This window comes from Cheilinus undulatus, linkage group 18, assembly GCF_018320785.1.
Source record: "Cheilinus undulatus linkage group 18, ASM1832078v1, whole genome shotgun sequence".
In the NCBI taxonomy this organism is placed as follows: Eukaryota; Metazoa; Chordata; class Actinopteri; order Labriformes; family Labridae; genus Cheilinus; species Cheilinus undulatus.
The window spans coordinates 30,436,074-30,455,431 of record NC_054882.1 but is presented as its reverse complement, the minus strand read 5'-3'; the positions used below and the strand labels follow the sequence as shown (position 1 = coordinate 30,455,431).

Below are 19,358 nucleotides of genomic sequence, written 5' to 3'. Positions count from 1 at the left end.
TATTGATTTCAGTGAGGCCCTCGCTGATATATACTCCATCCAAAGACACACATCTAGCAGTGATCTGCTTTTTCCTGGAGAGATGCCTCTGACCTTTTATTCAGTTGTAAGTCAGGAGCATTACGGCTGTTTCTGTCTGTTTAGTGTTAACTGGAATTCATTAATAATCGGTGTATTCCAAAATGTCTAAAGAGTGACCAGCAAGCAGCTTTTTTATGAGAGATGCATTAAATTAAAATTCTCATACTTGAAGCCATGTGCATTTTCTTACTAGTCAAAGAATCTCTCACTGTTAGGCAGAATAATTCTCTTATTTACAGATGCCCTACTTTGTATTCAATTAAATGGCCTCTCTTTTCCTCTCCCAACAATCCCATCCCCTCATCACAGCGCCAGCCTCCCTCCTGATGCTGCTCGGCTGTGGGATCGTTGGTTCAAGCACGCCCTCCTGCTCAAGGAGCGCTGTGTCCTCAGCACTGAGCGCATAGTCCAGCTGTTCACACCACTGCTGCTGGAGCGCCATGCCACCTACAGCCACCAGGTAGCGTTGGAGGCACGTACACTGACACAAATAGGAGGACACACTTGTATTTACTGACTTCATCTCCTAAAAGTAGGACGACATTACACACATAGCTACAGAAGTAGTTTGTGGGTTAATTTTGTCCTCTTTGTGTGCTTTTAAATGAGTTGTAGTTGGTACACAGTGCCCCTTTTGTGTCTAGGGTTTCAAGCCAAATCATGGCTGCCGTCTCATCAGATTGCTCCACACATCGACCTAAACAGAGGGGAAACCTTGACCCATGTGCTAATCACAAATTACAGCCTCTGCTTGGCTTCTTTCATCTCATGTGGTGTATTCATCTCAACAGCACTTGCTTTTAATTTGGTATTAGACGAGAGTATAGCCATCAGCTGGGTCCAAACAAATGAGCGAGAAATTTATATCATCTTTACTATGGACATTATTTCAAATTCCCTGTTTTTGTTGACCTTTGGTAGATAATTCTCTTTTAAATAAAGATTTTTTCAATAGGGTTTTATTCTTTTTACTGTAATGTTTCCTTTGTGCATGTTGGTTTTCTTGCTATTAATTTTCTGGATGATCTTATTGGTTTCTTGTGGCTTGGAGATCTTGCTCCTGTGTCCACAGCGCAATGAGAGAGGCAAAGGGGGAGGCTGTAAAGGCTCTTGAAGATATGAACTGACAAAGGAAGAGAGGCACTGCCATCTACATCATTGTGTCCAAGTGCATCAGGAAAAGCCGGAGTAAAAATGCTTTCCTCCCTTTATCTCTCTCACTCCATCTATTTCTCCTTCTCTCCCTCTATTTCTCTCTCCCTTCCCTCTCTGTCCTCTCATACAACAGCTTACTCTTTACACACAAGAGCAAACAGAAATTTCCATTCACGTAATGCCTCACAGCCTGGCTACTCCGACAAATGGGAGCATGCAGCTCGCATGCACACTCTCAAAGAGGCCCTTTGAATATTCAAGTGCTAACAGTTGCATTCATTGATATTTAAAATGCAGTGGGTCTGCGAGAGCCCTCAACCCAGGGTACATTTGACTAAATCTAAAAAAAGAACAAAGAAGGATATCGGGGACAAGGATCAAGACAGTTTTTATTGTGCAACGCCATCAAATACCAAGTGGTGAGCTCAGATTGGCATGTGTTTGCCTCTATTCCCCTCTTAGAAAATGAAAGCATGCACATTGTCAATGTTCAGTGCGACCTTCTGATAACAACTTACAATGTACTTAAAGTTTGTCACTGTCAAAATCCTCCTGATCATCCCTTCTATATTAGTGCTCATTAAAAGTAGCAAATGGCCATCTGAGGCTGAGAGGCAGTCTTTGATCACAAAAGAGAGATGATGATGGCAGGATTTGATATGTGGGAGGGAAAAAAGGAGAGAAAGGAAATCGGTGTGTGGCATCTCCCTGCTCCTCATCTCCCGGAACAGCTCCTCTTAATTGTGTATCCTCATCTCTCCAGAGATAAAAAATGAGCTGGAGAGGGAGGCAGAGAGCAGTTTGTCTCAATTCTCACAGCCAAGAGGGGCGATATCTGGAATGTGTTGCACATTAACGCCAGGGTGATTGCATTCTTTAGGCGCTTCTCTAATCTCATGGATGAGAAGAGAGGGAGAGCAGGGGAAAAAAAAGTGTGATTGAGAGGAAGCGAGAGAGCGAAAGTGTGCGAAATAATCTTTTTTTAGTTAAACGAGTGAGAGAATTTGAAGTTATTTTCTCTTGGCGTTTGAACACACACTACAGCTGCACCTCTGTGCGAGCAGCCGTGGCCAAAGTAAATGACTTGCCTAATCGGCGAGAGTTCAATTTAACACTTCCTTCACAAAATGGGAACAATTAAGAGTGTGGTTTTAATTTGTGCTGCTTGCAGGCCAAAGTGCTGCTGAGGACACTTGTGTCCCGGTCCAGTGAGGAGTGCCCCTCAGCAGAGGACGAGAGCGACTTGTCTTCTTCGGGTGGTCCTTCTTCTCTCCTGGCTGAAGGATATGTGAAGCCCGCCAGGCCTGTGCAGAAGCAACAGATGCAAGGTTACTGAAGATAGCTATTATTATTATGCATAGGAATTTAAAAATGTGATTGAACTACTGTATTTGAAATAGACCACAATTTGTAATGCTTTGGTTTTGGTTATTATTTGCGGATGAATGGCTGCATTTTCTAAGAATCAAAACTCACCCTTAAGCACTAATTTTGGTTTTGATATAGTTGCTGGAGGATTTCCAGAAAGGTCCAAAACAATCCTACTAATTTAACACTGTCTTTGCAAAGTAACACATAAAAAGGCCATTAGTAGGAAGAAATGTAGTCCACTGTTTTTTTTATAAACCACCTCTGCAAAGAATTAAAACTCCCCTTTTATGAAAGAAATCAATTTCACCATAGAGCTTTTTTATAAATCCCTCCCAGCCCAGTTTTCATACAACCTTCTATTCAGAGCTAAAGAAAGACCCCCCATTCCCATTTCTATCCCCAAACTCCCTTCCTCCCTGCCTCTGCTTCTCACTATGCGCTTCCCTTTCTTACAGAACTACAAAGTACTGAAGAGGACAGCCAGGACGAAAGCCCTGTGGAAAGTGTTCCTATTAGAGGTAAAAAGGCATCGCCGGTGCCCCAGCATTCACACTGTCCTTATGTTGTGGTTTGTTTTCCTCCCTCTGCAGTGAATAATGGGCTCTTTTACGCAATGGCTGAGACAGGATGATCAAGGTGAATCCAGGGTCAAAGTCCCACCTGAAGAGCTGTGCTAGTTCCCTCTAATTATCTCCGAGAAAACACTAGCTATGTTTTCAGCCTGGTCTGAGGCATTGTGGCAAAATTGATAATTCGCTGGCCCCGGCATAATGCGCCTGCTTTAATTGTCAGGATGCCAGGGTGGGAAGCACAAGAGATCTGTCATCGCTTCTCATTATCTTCTAAACAATGCTCAGGCAAAGCTGGACTTGAAAAAAATACTAGATATGAAGGCATCCTGGAAGCAGTTGGTGTGCCCATCCCTGAGCTGCACCTCTGAAATGTAAAGCAATGCTATATTACCCTTGGCTATCAGATTTCCTGAGGGGTCTTTCATGTGTCTGCATCCCTAACGTGCACAGCCAGAAAAATGAGTCCAGTTTGCAATCGCTACACTTAATCAAAAGAGCCATGACCAATTTAAAAAAGAACATGACTAGAGGTTTTTTCAAGGAAAAGGGTGTTTTTTTGCTGTGGTGAGCTACATCAATGTTACAATCAAATACCATGACCTTGGCAATGAAAGTAATTGCCGAGACATGTGGGTCTGTATATCTGATGTGGTATGGGTTATATGTGCAGGCTATGGTGGTATAAACTGCAGAGGAACATGGGAGATTGTGATGCAATATTCAGATTTAAAGACTGTGATCAGCACTTGTACTTATATTGTAAAAACAAGTTGAAATGCAAGATCTATGTGATTGAAAATCAAAATGTTGTGCTATCCTTTAAACTTGCTGTGTGTTTTAGCAGTTTCAGTGAAGAAGCAGAGTATTTTATTATGTTATTCTGGAGTGTAGTTAGTTTTACCAGATCAGTCTCTGTATTCTAATCAAATACTTTAGTGTGCTGGAAAGTAATTATGAGAGTTGTTAAAACAGGAAAACACTCATTGCCTTCCTGGTAGGGGATGCTGAGATAATGTGAGATGCTGATTTCCTCATGGAAACAGTTGCTACACAATGTAGGCTTGAATCAACAGCTTAGCTGATCAAGCACAGTGTTTTCACCCACTCTGCTCAGAGGTGACACCGACAGACTCAGCTACTGAAGCGTGTTGTCTCATCAAACACAGAAACCCTCTGAAAGTAGGAAACCTTGGTTTTAAGCAAATATTTGACAGGGACTTTGTGTGTGTGTACCCATGTGTGTATATGTGTGTTTCCCCGAACAGAGACAAAAGCATATCAGTTACTTAAACAATCAGCCATGCAGGAAAGGCTGCAGAGTTCTGAAGAGGAGGAGGAGGAGGAAGAAGGCCTTTCAGGTAAGAAATGTGGTCCACTCTAAAAAGTAGTAAGAAACTAGAGCCTAACCATTGGTCAGCCTTAGCCATATGTTGTCATTGCACATAAGGACAACCTAGAATGGCCGTGTTTGTTGAACATTGATGCTAGCAGATAAAATCCAACAACTTCTTGCTCCAACCATTTCTCACCTGGTATAAGTTCTGAATAATTAAAGAATGGCCGGTGAATGTGAATTTATACCAGCTGAGAAATGGTTGGAGCAAGAAGTTGTTGGATTTTATCTGCTAGCATCAGTGTTCAACAAACACGGCCATTCTCACCAGGTATAAGTTCTAAATAATAAAAAAATGGCAGGTGAATGTGAATTTGTTTCTGGGATTTTGTGAATAATAGAAGCAGGGGTGGAAAGTAACTAATTCCATATTCTCAAATTACTGTAACTGAGTAGCTTTTTGTATACTTTACTGTTTGAGTTTATTTTGAAATCAGTAATTTTACTGCTACTTAAGTAAGTTTTAACTAGAGTAACTATTTTGAGTATTATACTCTAGTACTTTTTCCACCTCTGTTGACTACACAGTAGGAGAGAACAGGGTCGGTTGTCACGCTTTTTACTCTAGTCTGAATTGTTCGTCATCAAAAAATCTTTCAGTACTCATTCCTACATTCAATTGAAGCTTAAAGAGGGGGCATTGTGTCTTTTTTCAAGGCTTTACACATCTTTTTGATACCAACGTAGTAGCTTAACATGGTTTACAACTCAAGAAACTCTTCATGTTTCTCACACTGGCATCCTGAAAAACCCTTATTTTAACCCCCGTCTGAAACGCTTTGTTTTCACTGCTGTCTCTTTAAATCCCCCCCACGGATCTGCTGTCCTCCGATTGGCCGATTTTCCAGAGGCTGGCCGGCAGCAGGACTCAATGTTTTGTGCCCGCCCCCTCAAATGTGGCTATGTTTGTGGCTACTTGTAAACTACGTGTTAGACCCGGAGTCTGACTCTAATAATTTGGAGAGAGAGGGGGAAGAAAACCAGCAGCAGTGAAGGATAGAGCAGGACTTATCTGTTTGGTAAGTGTTTAATTACTGTTACTAAATGGCTAAATGGCTAAAAGGCCTTGTGGGGGCAGTCTGTTCCACTTTGCTGGCAGCACGGACGAACCAGTCAGGAGATCCTATTACGATGACCTCATCAGTTCGCTCCATCGAAATCTCGTCTCAGGAAGATCTTGGAGAGATTCCCAATGAACCGTTTTCATCAGTTTACATTCTACCCTAACCCTAATTCCAAGATTACTGCCACATATGTTTATCTTGCTGTTTGAAAATTTGCATACGTGGAGTATGGACACCCAACATTGTGACTTTATATTTATGTTTTAAAAATCGGAAAAGTATAATACTCCCTCTTTAAGGTGTTAGCTTGACATGTGTACCCCTTTCATTTTCCAGCTTATTGGAACAAAGTTGAAATTAACTATCAAAGACACTCTAAACACATTGTGACAGCCAACCCTTTTAGGGGATGATTGTCACACTATAAGGTTGTTTGTCACAATGTTATTTTAATTGGAAAATCTTCAAAAAGGCAAGAAGGCAGAACTAAATTTTAAAAACTTTAACTGGACTGAAAAGTTAAAAAATATATAACTTAATGCATCTTATCACAAAATGAGCAAGGAACATGAACAGGAACATCGCTAAACCAGCCTATAGACTTATAGCAACATAAAGATCCAAACCAATAGGCCTAATAATAATAGCCTACTCAACTAGGCTACATGCTTTCACTATCTGGGTTACAGTGAAGGCAAATGTTGGGTCTGTACACTCCAAATAGGCAGAGCTTTTGTACCCACTGGTTGCACATCCAACATCCATACCTCCCCTCTGGCTGTGAATTAAGTTGTAGCTGTATACATGTTCACATCTCAACACGTGGTAGCCAACCCTAAAGAGAATATGACCGCCATCCCCAACTAGAATTTCTTGCTAGTATCAAGGCAAAGAACCGTTTAACAACCGTTTAGCTAGCTAACAACAATCTAAACTAAAATTTTAAGGGTAACACTGTTTTGTTATAAACCCATTGTGCAAAGCCTTGAAGAAAAATACTGAAGAGCTGAATATTTGCAATTTGACATGAAAAACACATAAAAAGTCCTGTCACCTAAATGTTAGCTGTCTTACTCCAGAGAAGTTTATGATCCAAATTCTTGAAACTTCCATACTGAATTTTGGGAGATAGCACCTTATGGTGGCAAAATGTCAAGAGTGTGACAGTCACCTGTGTGACAACCAACCCCATTCTCCCCTAGCACATAGAGAGCGAATGATTCAACATCACATCCCAAAACAGCTGATGACAGCTGGGATTCTATTGCTCATATTTCTGGTGGATTGCTTCACTCATGGTGAAGTTATCCACTGAGCTAGAGTTCCTGCCTGTGACTTAAGGTGTCCCTATGCATTGTGACTATTCTTTATCAATATGCATTGCCTACCTCATGACAGATTTACAAGAGTTACTGCAGCTGTCAAAATATATTGTTTTGAAAAGTGTAGTTTAACTTTAATCAGTGTTGACCTTTGAAGTGTTTAATTAACTCTGTATGAGTTCAGTTAACACTGTCATTTCTGCTGTGTATTTAGTTTTTTGGCTTCTTTTTCTTGTCAATGAGGAAAGATCATATTTTACTGTACAACTCCTCCATAATTACTCAGTGCTCACACTTAAAGTAAACTTTAAGTGTAAACGCAAGTGTAAAGTAAACTTTAAATTAAATTTTTTTACTTTTACTTGAATAGATTATAGACCAGTACTTTAATGTCTACTTAAGTGAATGTTAACCGAAGTAAATTTACTTTTACTTTAGTACAATAGTTGTGTGCTTTTCTACTTCTGCTGGCAAGTATCTACACATGGCGGTCAGTAGCACATACCCTGAGACTAATTCCACATTACATCCCAAAACAGCGGTTGGATTTTACCTTATTTTAAAGGTTTGACTTTACCTGGTTGAAGATCCATATTTTCATGTTATCGAAAGCTCCTTTTACTTTACAACTCCACAGTAGCTACTTAGTACTCATTACTTTAAATTAATTACCTTTTACTTTTACTTTTAGTTAATTTATTGGCCAATACTCTTTCTTTTTGAAGTAATTATTAACCAAAGTAACTGTACTTTCTTGAGTAAAATAGCCTTGTTCTCCTTTCACCTCTCTATGAAAGTGGCCAACATATGTGTACATTAAGACACCCCACCACATTGAGGAGTCTGCGTCTTATTAGCCTTACCATAAGTTGCTACCATTAATATGCACTGTTGATTAGCTTCTGATGAGATGTCCTAATCAAATGGTTTTATCAGGCTCTGTTTGCTCTTTTAAGGAATAAATCATGGGCGTGAAGAGGACCCGGGGAGGGCCAAACGCTCCTCACATCAAGACCCTTACCCTGGGTAAGAACATTGTTATTATTCAACGGGCCACAGGAAATGGGCCACCAGACACCAAAGTGGTTGATGTACATTTGCATGGCCGCTCTAATAATTCCCTGTTCATTTCCATAAGATCAAGAGGGCGCCACCCATTAACTCGCTTACAAAGACAAAAGGATCCCAAAGCCCCTCTCACTCCCTGTTTGCTGGGTTCAGCCAGGTTTTAGAAATCAAAAGCAAAACAGTTGCCACAAAAATAAATTGGACTCATAATCTGACTGTCTTCAGGCTTGTTGTCAGAATGCAAACAGATCATGTCAAGAAGAGAATCAGAGACAACTGTTATGGAAGAAGGGGATTCAAGTGTTGACAAGGACAAATGTCCTTTCATTTTTCACCCTTGAAACACATTTAGGCTGCTCAAATCAGAGGCCTAAGTGGACTGGAAAAGAAGATATAATGATAAATAGCTTGGTGGAAGCTAACACCATCATGGTTACATTTGAATATCAACACGACTTCATCAAATCTGCAATTGCATGTCGGGTCCTCAGAGCACCTCTTCACTGCGAACCCATTTGGGCTGTAGTAATGACTGGGTAAACGTTATGAGGAATAATCTTCTCTGATTTCATGTGATTACTGGGCACCACGCTGACATGAGGGCTGAAGTCTGTATCTCTCTGGCCTGGCAAACATGCGCTCCCAGTCTGCCTATTAGCCCAGGGAAGGGCCTAATGGGCTGGCTCTATTGTGGTCCTCATAGCTGCTGATGTCTGCCACTGCCAGCCCCAGTGACCACCCTCTTTAATAAACATGAGCCAATTTCAGGCCTGGACTCTTTCAGATGGTGCCTGTCTCCATGTCATTAACGTGCATGCGAAGTCTGCAGTACATGTGATTAAACACAATTTGCAAAAGTAAAAATTAAACAGAAACACAAAAAGCTATGAGGTATGACAACATGTGTATAGATGTAAAATTGGATCAATAGCAACTAAAATTATCAATCTGTTTAGGAAGTTTGCAGTAGCCAGCATTACAAGTAACCATGACCATTATTCTGTCTTTGGCCATACAGCGATTTCCCCTGTCTTTTCTTTGCTTCTCCTGGATGCTTAGATTTAAGCATTCCACTTACCACAGTCACTTCTTGCGCTTTATTGCTTCCACAAGTGGTCTAGAAGCCCTGCACTTAAGCAGAAGCATAACACTGCAGCCTGCTCTTGCCCTGCTTTCCTCCTTTTTCTGTGTGTGTCTCCCTCTCTTTCTTTTGCCCTTTTTCCATCTCTTGCCCCTCTTTCATTCTTGTCTTCCTGTACACCCCCTCCTCTCCATCCTACTTGTTAATTATTTGCTTTATTTTGTCAGTGAGCTGATGAGTGACATCAAAAGAGGGATGGAGCTGGACTCAAAATACAAAACTGGCTTCCTCTCTGTTGTCTTAGACAATAATTATGATTTGCCAGTTAAGCCCAGACTACAGCAGAGGGATTGTAGTTTAAAGCAGAGGCTTTGGTGCAAAAAATGCATTTATAGCCCTTTGTGAGGCTCCTCATTATGTGTGGGCCCGATTCATTAAGTAATTGGTTTGCAGTTGTTTACATGAGTATTAAGGCCTTCTATTCAGGGCCTTTGAGAGATACATTGTGCAAATGTTGCATGTTATGAATGCAGAATGAGAGGCGGGGGGCCAGTCCTATTGGCCAAACACTGCACTCGGCTGAAAAGCGAGAGAAAAGCACTGGGTGCTGCTTTGCATAGCAATGACTAGGGCCTTAATAAGCTTTACAGATTAAATACATGCAGTCTATACAAGATGCAAAGAGATACTCTTAACACATTTATATGTGCTCATTTCACTATTATGGCGTTCGAGAGAATTGGGCTCTTTCATATTCTTTTTTTTTCCTCACTCTCTCTTCCGTGCTCTCTCCCACACAGTGTTTTTCAGTCTGATACTTTTATAGAATGTGCTGTTTATTGTATTATAACTCGTGGGGAAGCGACTGATTTGTCCATTAGAAATCTTTTGCTGTCATTGTGAGTGGCAAAGTAAAATCACTTTGTGGTTGAGTGGGGATGAAAGGAATAATGCACGAAGGAGTGAGTCTTAATAAGCAGCTGCACTCCATGTAAAGACCACTTGTTCCCCTTTGTATGCGAGTGCATGCCACTGCTTCCTCTCGTGCAAAGAATCATTGTGCCCCTTTCTACTGTAGGCATTTCAGATGCCACTCCTTTCTTATTTTTATTTTGCGTTTTTTAATACCTTTTTATTCCTCCCCTTTTTTGATCTCAATAAATGCTTGAAAACATGTGTACACACACACTACCTCGGACACACAAAATCCTCCAGCCATCAGCTGGTGTGATGATTGTTGTGCCTAGTGCCTGCTTGACAAAAACCTTGACTCAACAATTAGTGGTTTACAGCTTTGCCTTGGACAACAGGATGTGCTCAAGCATTCGACCTCAAATCACTCAGAGTGTCAAAATCAGAGGCTCTCTCTCTCTCATGTTGGGAGGCGATGTGTGTGGATCTCTGACGGCTCGCTGGGAGGAGGGATGGAGGGGTGAGAGGGCCATGAGCTGAGAGAAAAGACCGGAGGGGAGGGGACGTAGAAAGCAAAAGTGGGAGATAGAGGGAGACAGAGAGGCAGTCACAGACAAAGAGGTTTTGAAAGATGAAGGATTGCTGGTCTTAGACCTGAAAGTGGGAAACATATGTAAACAGTTTAACAGAAAATGTTTTAAGTAGAGTTACAATCAGCTACCTGGTAGCATTGCATCTGTCAGTCTGTAAAAAACAGGAAAGAACATTCATACTCTCTATGTTTTTCTTTTAAAATATCAGCTTATTTAGATTTTTTACTATGTTCTGAAAAAAAATAAGACTCCTACATGGATTAATAAGACCTTGACTAGAGATAAAGGCAGCATTTGGAGTCTTCAACCAGAGGAGGTCACTGTCCTACATAAGCAGACTCAAACTTGTAAAGGATGCTCATGAAAGTAATAGTAGCAGGTGTTTTTCTTTACTTCAGACACTTAGTCCATGAAGTCAGAAAGATATAATAAAAGAAGACAATAGTTCCATTTTGTCACCCTAAATTGGCTTTTTAATTCATATGCAGGTTAATGCTAAGTGAATGTAGCCCACTGGTTGTTTACAGTATCTCAGGAACCATTTGAAGGATCTCTATGGAATGAATTGTAATCAGTAGCTTTCCTTTTTGCAAGTCTACAGATGGATTGTGGCGTTTTTATTCCTTCCAGAACCTTTTTAATCCAGGTGCAAAGCCCTGTGGTCATCCAAAGTTCTGATACTACAAATCCACATTGCTCAATCCATGATAATATGACTATTACGTTTTTTGTTTTTTTTTGCGATATAAAACTTAGCAGTCTTGCTAGCTCTCCTCCATTTTTACACCAGAGGTAAAATATAACTTCCTGTTGGTTCATCTCTGATGCTGCAGTTTCTTCCTCTAGTGCTTTCTTGGTGATAGTGACCAATCAAGGCTAGCCAAAAATAATAAAGAGACAAATCGTTATCTATCAGTTGGAAAGTTAAGAGTAAATAGACCTCTGTGGCCCTAATAAAGAAAAGAGGACATTTGGGCTCCCAAAATGGAATCAATGAGCATTTTACACACCAAAATACCAACTGGGCACAAAATGTGAATTGTTTTTGTGGACATACATGGCAATAATGGTTTCTTTTAAAAGTTTCTGCCTTTTCTGTAGGAACTAAATTAAGATTTTTGATCTGGGTGTGATTTGTATAAAGTTCTGTGAGATTCAATTTCTGTTTTGTCCTTTAACTTGGTCGTCCTGGTCATATGACTTTTGATACATTCATCTGACATTTTTGCAGCACTCATTTTATGATAATCCAGGTTGTCCTGGAAAAAATAGATGAATATAACTTGACTGTGCTTAAAACGGTTGAGATTCTGGAGTTCTAAGGGTTGAAACTTGAATGAAAATGTTTTGATTATTGTCAGCTCTTCAAGGGCTAATGATGACAGAAGAATGCAAAACCTTCATAATTTTGTGTTGATTAAACTGTTAGATTCACAAAATTCACTTCTGTCATATGTTTTCTTATGTGTTCAGGACAAGCTGGCAAATTTGGGTCAGGATTCCCCCCAAAACTGACACACAAGATGAATGAATGTCCTTCAGCCATCCCTTGCACCAGCCGTCTCCACTAGACTGTCACCAGTCAGGAGGAGAGTGTACTACGTTGAAATCATTGGCCCAATACCTCTTTCTCTGAGTTGCAGTACTTACTGGTTGCCAGCAGAGAGCACTCACACGTTACAGAGTGCCCACTCACGGTGCACTCACAGCTCCCTCTCACTGTTTGCCCCCACTGAGGGCTATATCCTGCTACCATTCAGGCCTGTTAGAGTACATCTAAACGGAGCCTAAACAATGTTTCTGCGGGGTCATAGCTGGGATGGGAGTAGGAGTTGATGGGAATGATGAGGTGATGGGTCTCCCTTTACCTTTAGACAAGCACCGCTGCGCAAAAGTGCTATTGTGCTATTAGCATTTGTGTGTGGGTGGCAGGAGCTTAAAAAAGCCAGGGTAAATAAAAGCAGTTTCTGCCCATCTGTGTGTGCAAAGCATTATTAAATGCTTGGTAAGCATTATTTTCTCTGTCATATTTTCTAATGTGATGGTAGGATTTAAGTCACATCTGTCTTTAAGAAACAGGTGCCACTCTTAGTACACTATATTATTTTTAATTTTTTTCCACCATACATGATGCTACAATACTAGAAATTTTCATAAAAACGTTTTTGCTAAGTTAATATGTATAATCACCATCATTAGATGTCAAGATTCCTGCCTTGTTAAAGCACATACAACTGTGTAGTCCTCTCAGGAGCCACTTGAATACAGCAATCTCAACTTCTCCTCCTGTATTTGTGTGATATTTGAAGTGGTAGTAGCAGTTTTTGTGTATTTATTCTACAGCATATTACCTAAAAATATAACAGAATAAGCAGACAGGATGCTGCTCTCACAGTGACCTATGTATCAAAGAACCAAAATGAAGCACACTGCACGGATCCTAACATGTATGACTGAAAATAACCTTTAACTTAAATCCAAAAACCTTGGAGAAAAAAGCATGGTACCAACTGCATACTTTTATGCACACAAAGTTCCTGAAATATTTGTGTGGTTTCTGTTATAGTAAAGGGGACATATTTCACCCTTTTAAGACAAGTTTATATTGGTCTCACAGGTCCCCAAAACATGTATGTGAAGTTTGTTGCTGAAAAACACTCCAGTATTGGATTTTGCATGTCTAAAAACCCCTCTGTTTCAGCCCTTCTCAAAATGAGCCGTTTCTGTGTCTGTGGCTTTAAATGTTAATTAGCTGTCTGACTCCGCCCCTGACCACACCCCTCTCAGGAAATGGATGGGGCACTCCTGATTTTATGATGTTACAGACACTTCTATCCAAAGTTTAGGACTTGACTGGGATTTGAACCATCAATCTCCCAGACAAAAATCAGCATGGTAACCCACTGAGCAATCCAGCATCTTAGCTGGCAGGTTAAAGGAAGATCAGGAGAGGAGCGTGGAACTTTCTTCCAAGCGAGGAGGACCAACCAAACCTGGGGGCAGGTGCTTACTCTCCATGTGACATCATGAGGGTAGCATCTGAGAACAGCTTGTTTAAGCACACATTTTCTGAAAGGTGGAGAAAGAAAGGGTGGAAGGGAATGGATTTTTCTGATACTTGAGGGGATTGTGGACAGGCCAGGGGCACATGTTTTTGTTAGAAAAGCCTGAAAAAATGATTTTTGCATATGTCCCCTTCAATGTTTCTAGACATCCTCCTTCTGCCAGCTATAACATTGTTTAAAAATTCTCATCATGCAATTGTAAAGGTTGTTGCAGACTCAGATCTGCAGAACAGACACATAAACAACAATATGAACCAATTGGAAAGGACAGAGGAAAAGAATGAGTGAAGCTCGGAAAGAGAACATTACAATAGCTGTAATTTGCATCATTTTACACAATACATTCACCTCTATCTACCAGAGCATATAAAACACTGGCCAGCCCAGTCTTACATATTCAGATCATTGCCTCAATTAAGGGAAACTCAGCAGAAGATGAACCGGCATAAATGTTTATGGAAACGGAATATTAGATTGGTGGGGTCGGATCCAGACTGGGCTCTCTATGGTAATAGCCCTGTCTTGAAATCAGTTCCGTCCCTCACTGAAGTGGAACAGCTGATAGACCATTCCCATCCCAGGGGGAAGTTCAAGAAAAGAAAAGCCTAATTTACTCTCAGTTACACCTATTATGCAGCAAAGGAGAGTAAGTGATCATATAGATTATTGCCGTATTTTTACCACTGCACAGTGTTTGAGATCTTTTTCCTAGCAGTTATAAAAGGATGCACTAGACTTTGTGTTTTAGTTAGCAATGGAACTTTATCTAAAAGGCGGTTTATACTAAATCTGGGTGTTCTTTTACATTAATTCATAAATTCTTTGCCTGAGCATCTACCAATTGATTACCCAAAATCTGATGACATGGTATGACATTTTTGCCATAGTTTGACTTAAAGTGTCAATTCTAAACAAACCATACATTTTTAATTTTGTAGTTTTATACTTACTTTACAGAAACCTCTTATAGCCAAGTTAAAAAAGCTTACATTTACTGTTTCCAAAGTTTAGGAGGAATTTGATTAAAATGCAATCCACTCAAACAGAAAACAATCTACCATCTGTACAACTTGTTATTTACTGAAAAAAAGCCGAGATTTGATTACTTAGACATATTTTACCAACAAAATACTTTGTTAAAAAAAGACACATCTCACATGCAATGCACCTTCCTCATGCCAGCGGATTGTTTCTTTTATGTTTTGACACTACTTTTCTTTCTCAGGCTACTTAGATTTGCTTGATGCAACAACCACCCATATTTCCTATAAGAAGTCCTGGCCATGAATGAATATAAAGGTTATGTTCTAAATGATTATACCATCTTCATGGTATAGTGCGTTTAGCACAAAGCCGTCTGTTCACAGTTAGGAATGGGAGTTTCATCTCTTTTCTCCCATTCTGCCTTGAGTGCTGCAAAGCAGCAATATATAGTTTGCAAGATAGCAATTGGAAGGCAGCCAGAGTAATTTGGTCCTTATACTCAATGTAGAGTCACATGTGCCAAGATTTAGCTGAGCGAGAGATGAGGAGATGAAGGTGATTGAGAGGATGACAATCAAAGAGGTCATGGGTTTGAATTGATGCAGATGGAGGGAACACACCACACAACTGTTTTTTGCAAGAGCTCATCTGCTTCAGACTCTGCATCTTTTTTCTTTCTGTTTCTAAGAGGAGCATCAACGCAGCTCGGCTATACAAGGTCCAAACAAATAAGCCATATGGATATGTATGCTAACCTGGGAGATGATGAGGCTATATTGTGGGGTTTTGAATGGGCTCTGTGATGATGTAAATTAAAGAGGAGGCCTTTAAAAGTGGAACAGGGGGCCTTATTGCATATGCATTGGGGTAGATCAAAGCTTTTTCAGAGGTCACACATTTACATAGCGATATCACCAGAGCTATGGGAACCTGGCAACCCTGTCTCTGGACTATTTTTGTATAAAGAGGGCCTTGTGGAAGTCCTTTGGCACAATTAGAACAGGAGTCAAGGAAGTTCCCTCTGCAGCACTGTCTGTCTGATGTTTTTTTTCCATTTTAGTTATTTTTAGTGTGAAAAAAAACTGCCCTTTTTAGAGAGGTATTAACTTTACAAGGCTAATAACTGTCTTTGTGTTTCCAGAAAAGAGAAGAAGAACTCAAAGGCTCTTTTTGCTCTACAGTCAAAAGGTGAGTATAGACAAAGTCATTTCAATTGTGTGTAGAGACACAGAGTCAGGAAAAAGGTTAATTACACCAAACAGATCACTGTAAAGAGGTTCCTGTATTAGCGTGTATATTATTATATTAGAGTTTTAGCTTTGCAACAGCACCAATTAGTTGATTACTTTTTTTCTGCACATGAAGCCATGCCTTTTGAGGGTGTGTAAATAAAAAATGGAACTGTAGCCAAAACCAGGCTACTGAAAGCTTAGATTAGTTAGCAACAAGCATTACTTTATAGTCTAATGTTTAAATTCCTCATTTGTTTTTGTTTAAATCTTAAGCAAATCCAGGGGAATATTGGGCAAATATAGTGCTTTTGATGAATACTTTTGTTGATTCTTTAAGGGGGAAAGCCACGTAAGAGCCCTTGTGTTATTTATGGCAATTTTAGGCATAAAAATATTTCCACCTCACTCCATAGTAGTTCTAGCACATAGTAAACAAAATAAATGGGCCTTTGAATTTGGCTTTAATATTGGCACAGATTTTTTTTTGCTCTCTGGCGCTGCTCACATCTCTGTTTAGATTCTTAAAGCTTTCCATAAGATCTTTTTATCAAATTTTTATTAAACACATCTTAACAGACTAAAATGTAGAATAATAAATTGTAAAAATCCAACTTGAGAAGAGTTTAGCTTCAATGCATCAAATCCTGGAATGCGAGAGAGTGATGAATCGACTGGGTAAAGAAATTATGTAGACAATGTAAGAGGTTACATTCAATGAACCAAGGAAGGATAAACACTTTGCTATAATAATACAGTCTTGTCTTTTTTCTCTTTTCTTTTCTTGCATAGCTCTCTGGGGGGAATCAGATGACAGCAACTCAGAGATTGAAGCAGCCTTGTGTCCTCAACCCTTCAATACAAACAGCAATGACATTGACGGCTTCTATGACTGAAGTATTCCTTCAGATATTTTTTTATGCACTATATTATATCACTGCTAAATCCAAGGCAGTTTGGCTCAGAGTAATTCACCTCCTGACCATTACTTTAGTGGTCTGCAATATAAATCAAATGTACAGTGTATCGTAAAAACAAATAATAAAGTTGACAGCTCTCACGCTGGTTAAAGTACATGAAGAGTTGTCCAACACTCTGATGTTAACCCTGCTTCAGTCTCTTTATCTGAACAACTCTCCCAGCTCATAATAACAGCTCGAAATAGATTAAACTGATCTTTTAAAGCGATTTGTTTGCACTAGGCTGAAAACCATGCATTTTGAATGCCGCAAGCATCTCAGAGTGCTCTACCTCCAGCATGCTCGAGTGTAATGATGTGAGTCACCTGTGAAATGACAAAGCACAATGGCCACTCTGCACGCTGCTGCACGACCTGTGAACCTGCTGAAGAGGCCCATCTCCCAGGGCACAAAGTGTTGTAGCGCTAACAAACTCAGAATATTTAGATCCTCCAACGACTGCTTTGCACAGATTTTTTACAGCTGCATCTTTAATGAGTATGCTCATGCTACAGAAACATAAAGATGTAAGTCTGAGTTCTTATCCATGTCGAGCAAATGAATCAGAAGTAGCAGGATTGTTGCTGAAAGCTCACAGTAGTGTTCTGCAATTTGTCATTTTGCAGTACATTGAATGGTCTGTATCTATTAATAACTCAGTGCTACTGTGTGGGAGGCTACATTTCCAAGTTTACATTTATAGTTCATTATATCTGTAGTGTAAATTTCCAAAACTGCCATTCCTGGATGTGGTAAAAGCCCCTGGCATTTAGTGTCAGCAGGATTCCATTAGTCAGCTGTAGGTGACTTTACATGCCTGAACCTTTTAAAGTAGGACTCCACATTCATTACCAATAATGGCTTCAGACAGCCCTGACCCATCACAGAAAAGGGACTGTGGCAGAATAATTTGGAGTTTGCTAAAAGGCTCCCTAACATAATATCCATGTTAAGGAGCATGTCAACAGATACTTGTGTGCGACAGATGGCTCATGGTGGAAGTGGAGTTATATTGTGCTAATGTGTACTAACACAATAACATTTTTAAAAAGAACTCCTCTGATTCCATGTCAGAGTGACGATGAGGATCACATTCATCTCATTCTTTTAAGAGCACGTGCAGTCACACCGTCATTGGAGGATGTGTGAGGTTTCACATGGCAGTTAAGGGATGATATCCATATAGAGAGTTACTCAAGTCTTAAACCATTCCACATTCCACGATCCTTCAGGTGCATGTTGAGATTTTTGGTAAAGCAGTGACTCTTTGAAGGTCACTCTTGATTTTATTTTGATTTCGTAAAAGATGTCATCAGATATAGACTGTTTCAGTTAATGATATGAAATACGTATAACCACGAGCCTTTGAACTACTTGTAATTTCAGCACACAGAATTGTTTCTGTAATGTTGCATCTGAACATCTTGTGAGTGAATTTTTTTCTCAAAATAAAGTTTATTTTTTCTTTAAAACACGCTCTACCTTCACCTTTCACTTCCACTTCGTTAAACAAAAAGACTACCTGACCTATGAGCTTGAACACTACCTGTGTAAAGGTGACACTGAAAGCAAATGGCGGTTTGATTGTTCATGTCAAGAATTTACTTATATTTCCTCAGGGCACTCAGTTCAATCTTTATTTTCAAACAAGATCCATCCTCCAATATTTATTGGCACTTTTAGCAGAGAGTTACTATAAATTAAATGTGAATGACATTGAAATTAATTCTAACATGTTTGGGGAAGTAGCTGTGGAATCTTTAAAGTTTCTTGGGTTTTTGTTCAATTAAAAAAAAAAAAAAAAAAGAAACTCACAGTTTTGTCTCCATGAGCTGAATCACAAATTTGGACTCCACTTTTCTAGATCACAATGACAACACATCAGCTAAAGTGTGTCCCTCCAATGATTCCCACTGATTCAAAGTCAATGCAAAGATGCGTCCTTTTCAGATGAAAATAAGCACGATTGTTAAAACAACATCAACAGAACATCTAGAAGCAATGTAATTCCGTTCATGGTCTCTGTCCTTGAGAAGCTTTTTTTGTGAAACATCTTTGAAAGTGGCTGCATATTAGGAGCTACACAACCTTGAAGCAAAAGCTGTTCCTTCTTCATCTTCCTTTAACTGAATCTGTGAAACGGGAAGCTTGCTGTAAAACGATACACCTCACTTTTTAACAGGCTCTCTAACATAATGCTCCCTAAGTCCTTAAGCCTTAAGTAGAAGTTGAAAAAAAATGAATTTAACAAGAAGTTAGCACAACAATGCAATGCACTACAACCCCATACACTATGCATGTTTTGTGATAGAAGCCAATGTTTCCACTATGACATATTCTTTACATGCCCATACAGCTCCATATCCATCATATGGAACTTAGGTCAAGGTCAGCAATACGACGCTTTATGAAACACATAAATACTAGCTCTGTGAAAGTTACATGTCTTCTGTTTAACATCACAGCAGACATTTGAGGACTGAACAACATCACATACCAGCAATATCAA

The 19,358-nt window shown here is 39.8% G+C and overlaps 1 protein-coding gene across 1 annotated transcript in view; it reads left to right on the top strand.

The window, feature by feature from the left end:
* kiz (kizuna centrosomal protein) overlaps positions 1 to 16,964 on the top strand; it is a 34,045-nt gene extending 17,081 nt beyond the window's left edge. Inside the window, exons 10-16 of the mRNA XM_041813233.1 lie at positions 391 to 541; positions 2,408 to 2,564; positions 3,063 to 3,125; positions 4,445 to 4,537; positions 7,915 to 7,984; positions 15,803 to 15,849; positions 16,683 to 16,964. Coding sequence (XP_041669167.1) covers positions 391 to 541; positions 2,408 to 2,564; positions 3,063 to 3,125; positions 4,445 to 4,537; positions 7,915 to 7,984; positions 15,803 to 15,849; positions 16,683 to 16,786 — 685 coding nt within the window. The 3' untranslated portion in view covers positions 16,787 to 16,964. The remainder of the gene's footprint in view (positions 1 to 390; positions 542 to 2,407; positions 2,565 to 3,062; positions 3,126 to 4,444; positions 4,538 to 7,914; positions 7,985 to 15,802; positions 15,850 to 16,682) is intronic.
* Positions 16,965 to 19,358: the final 2,394 nt, after the last annotated feature.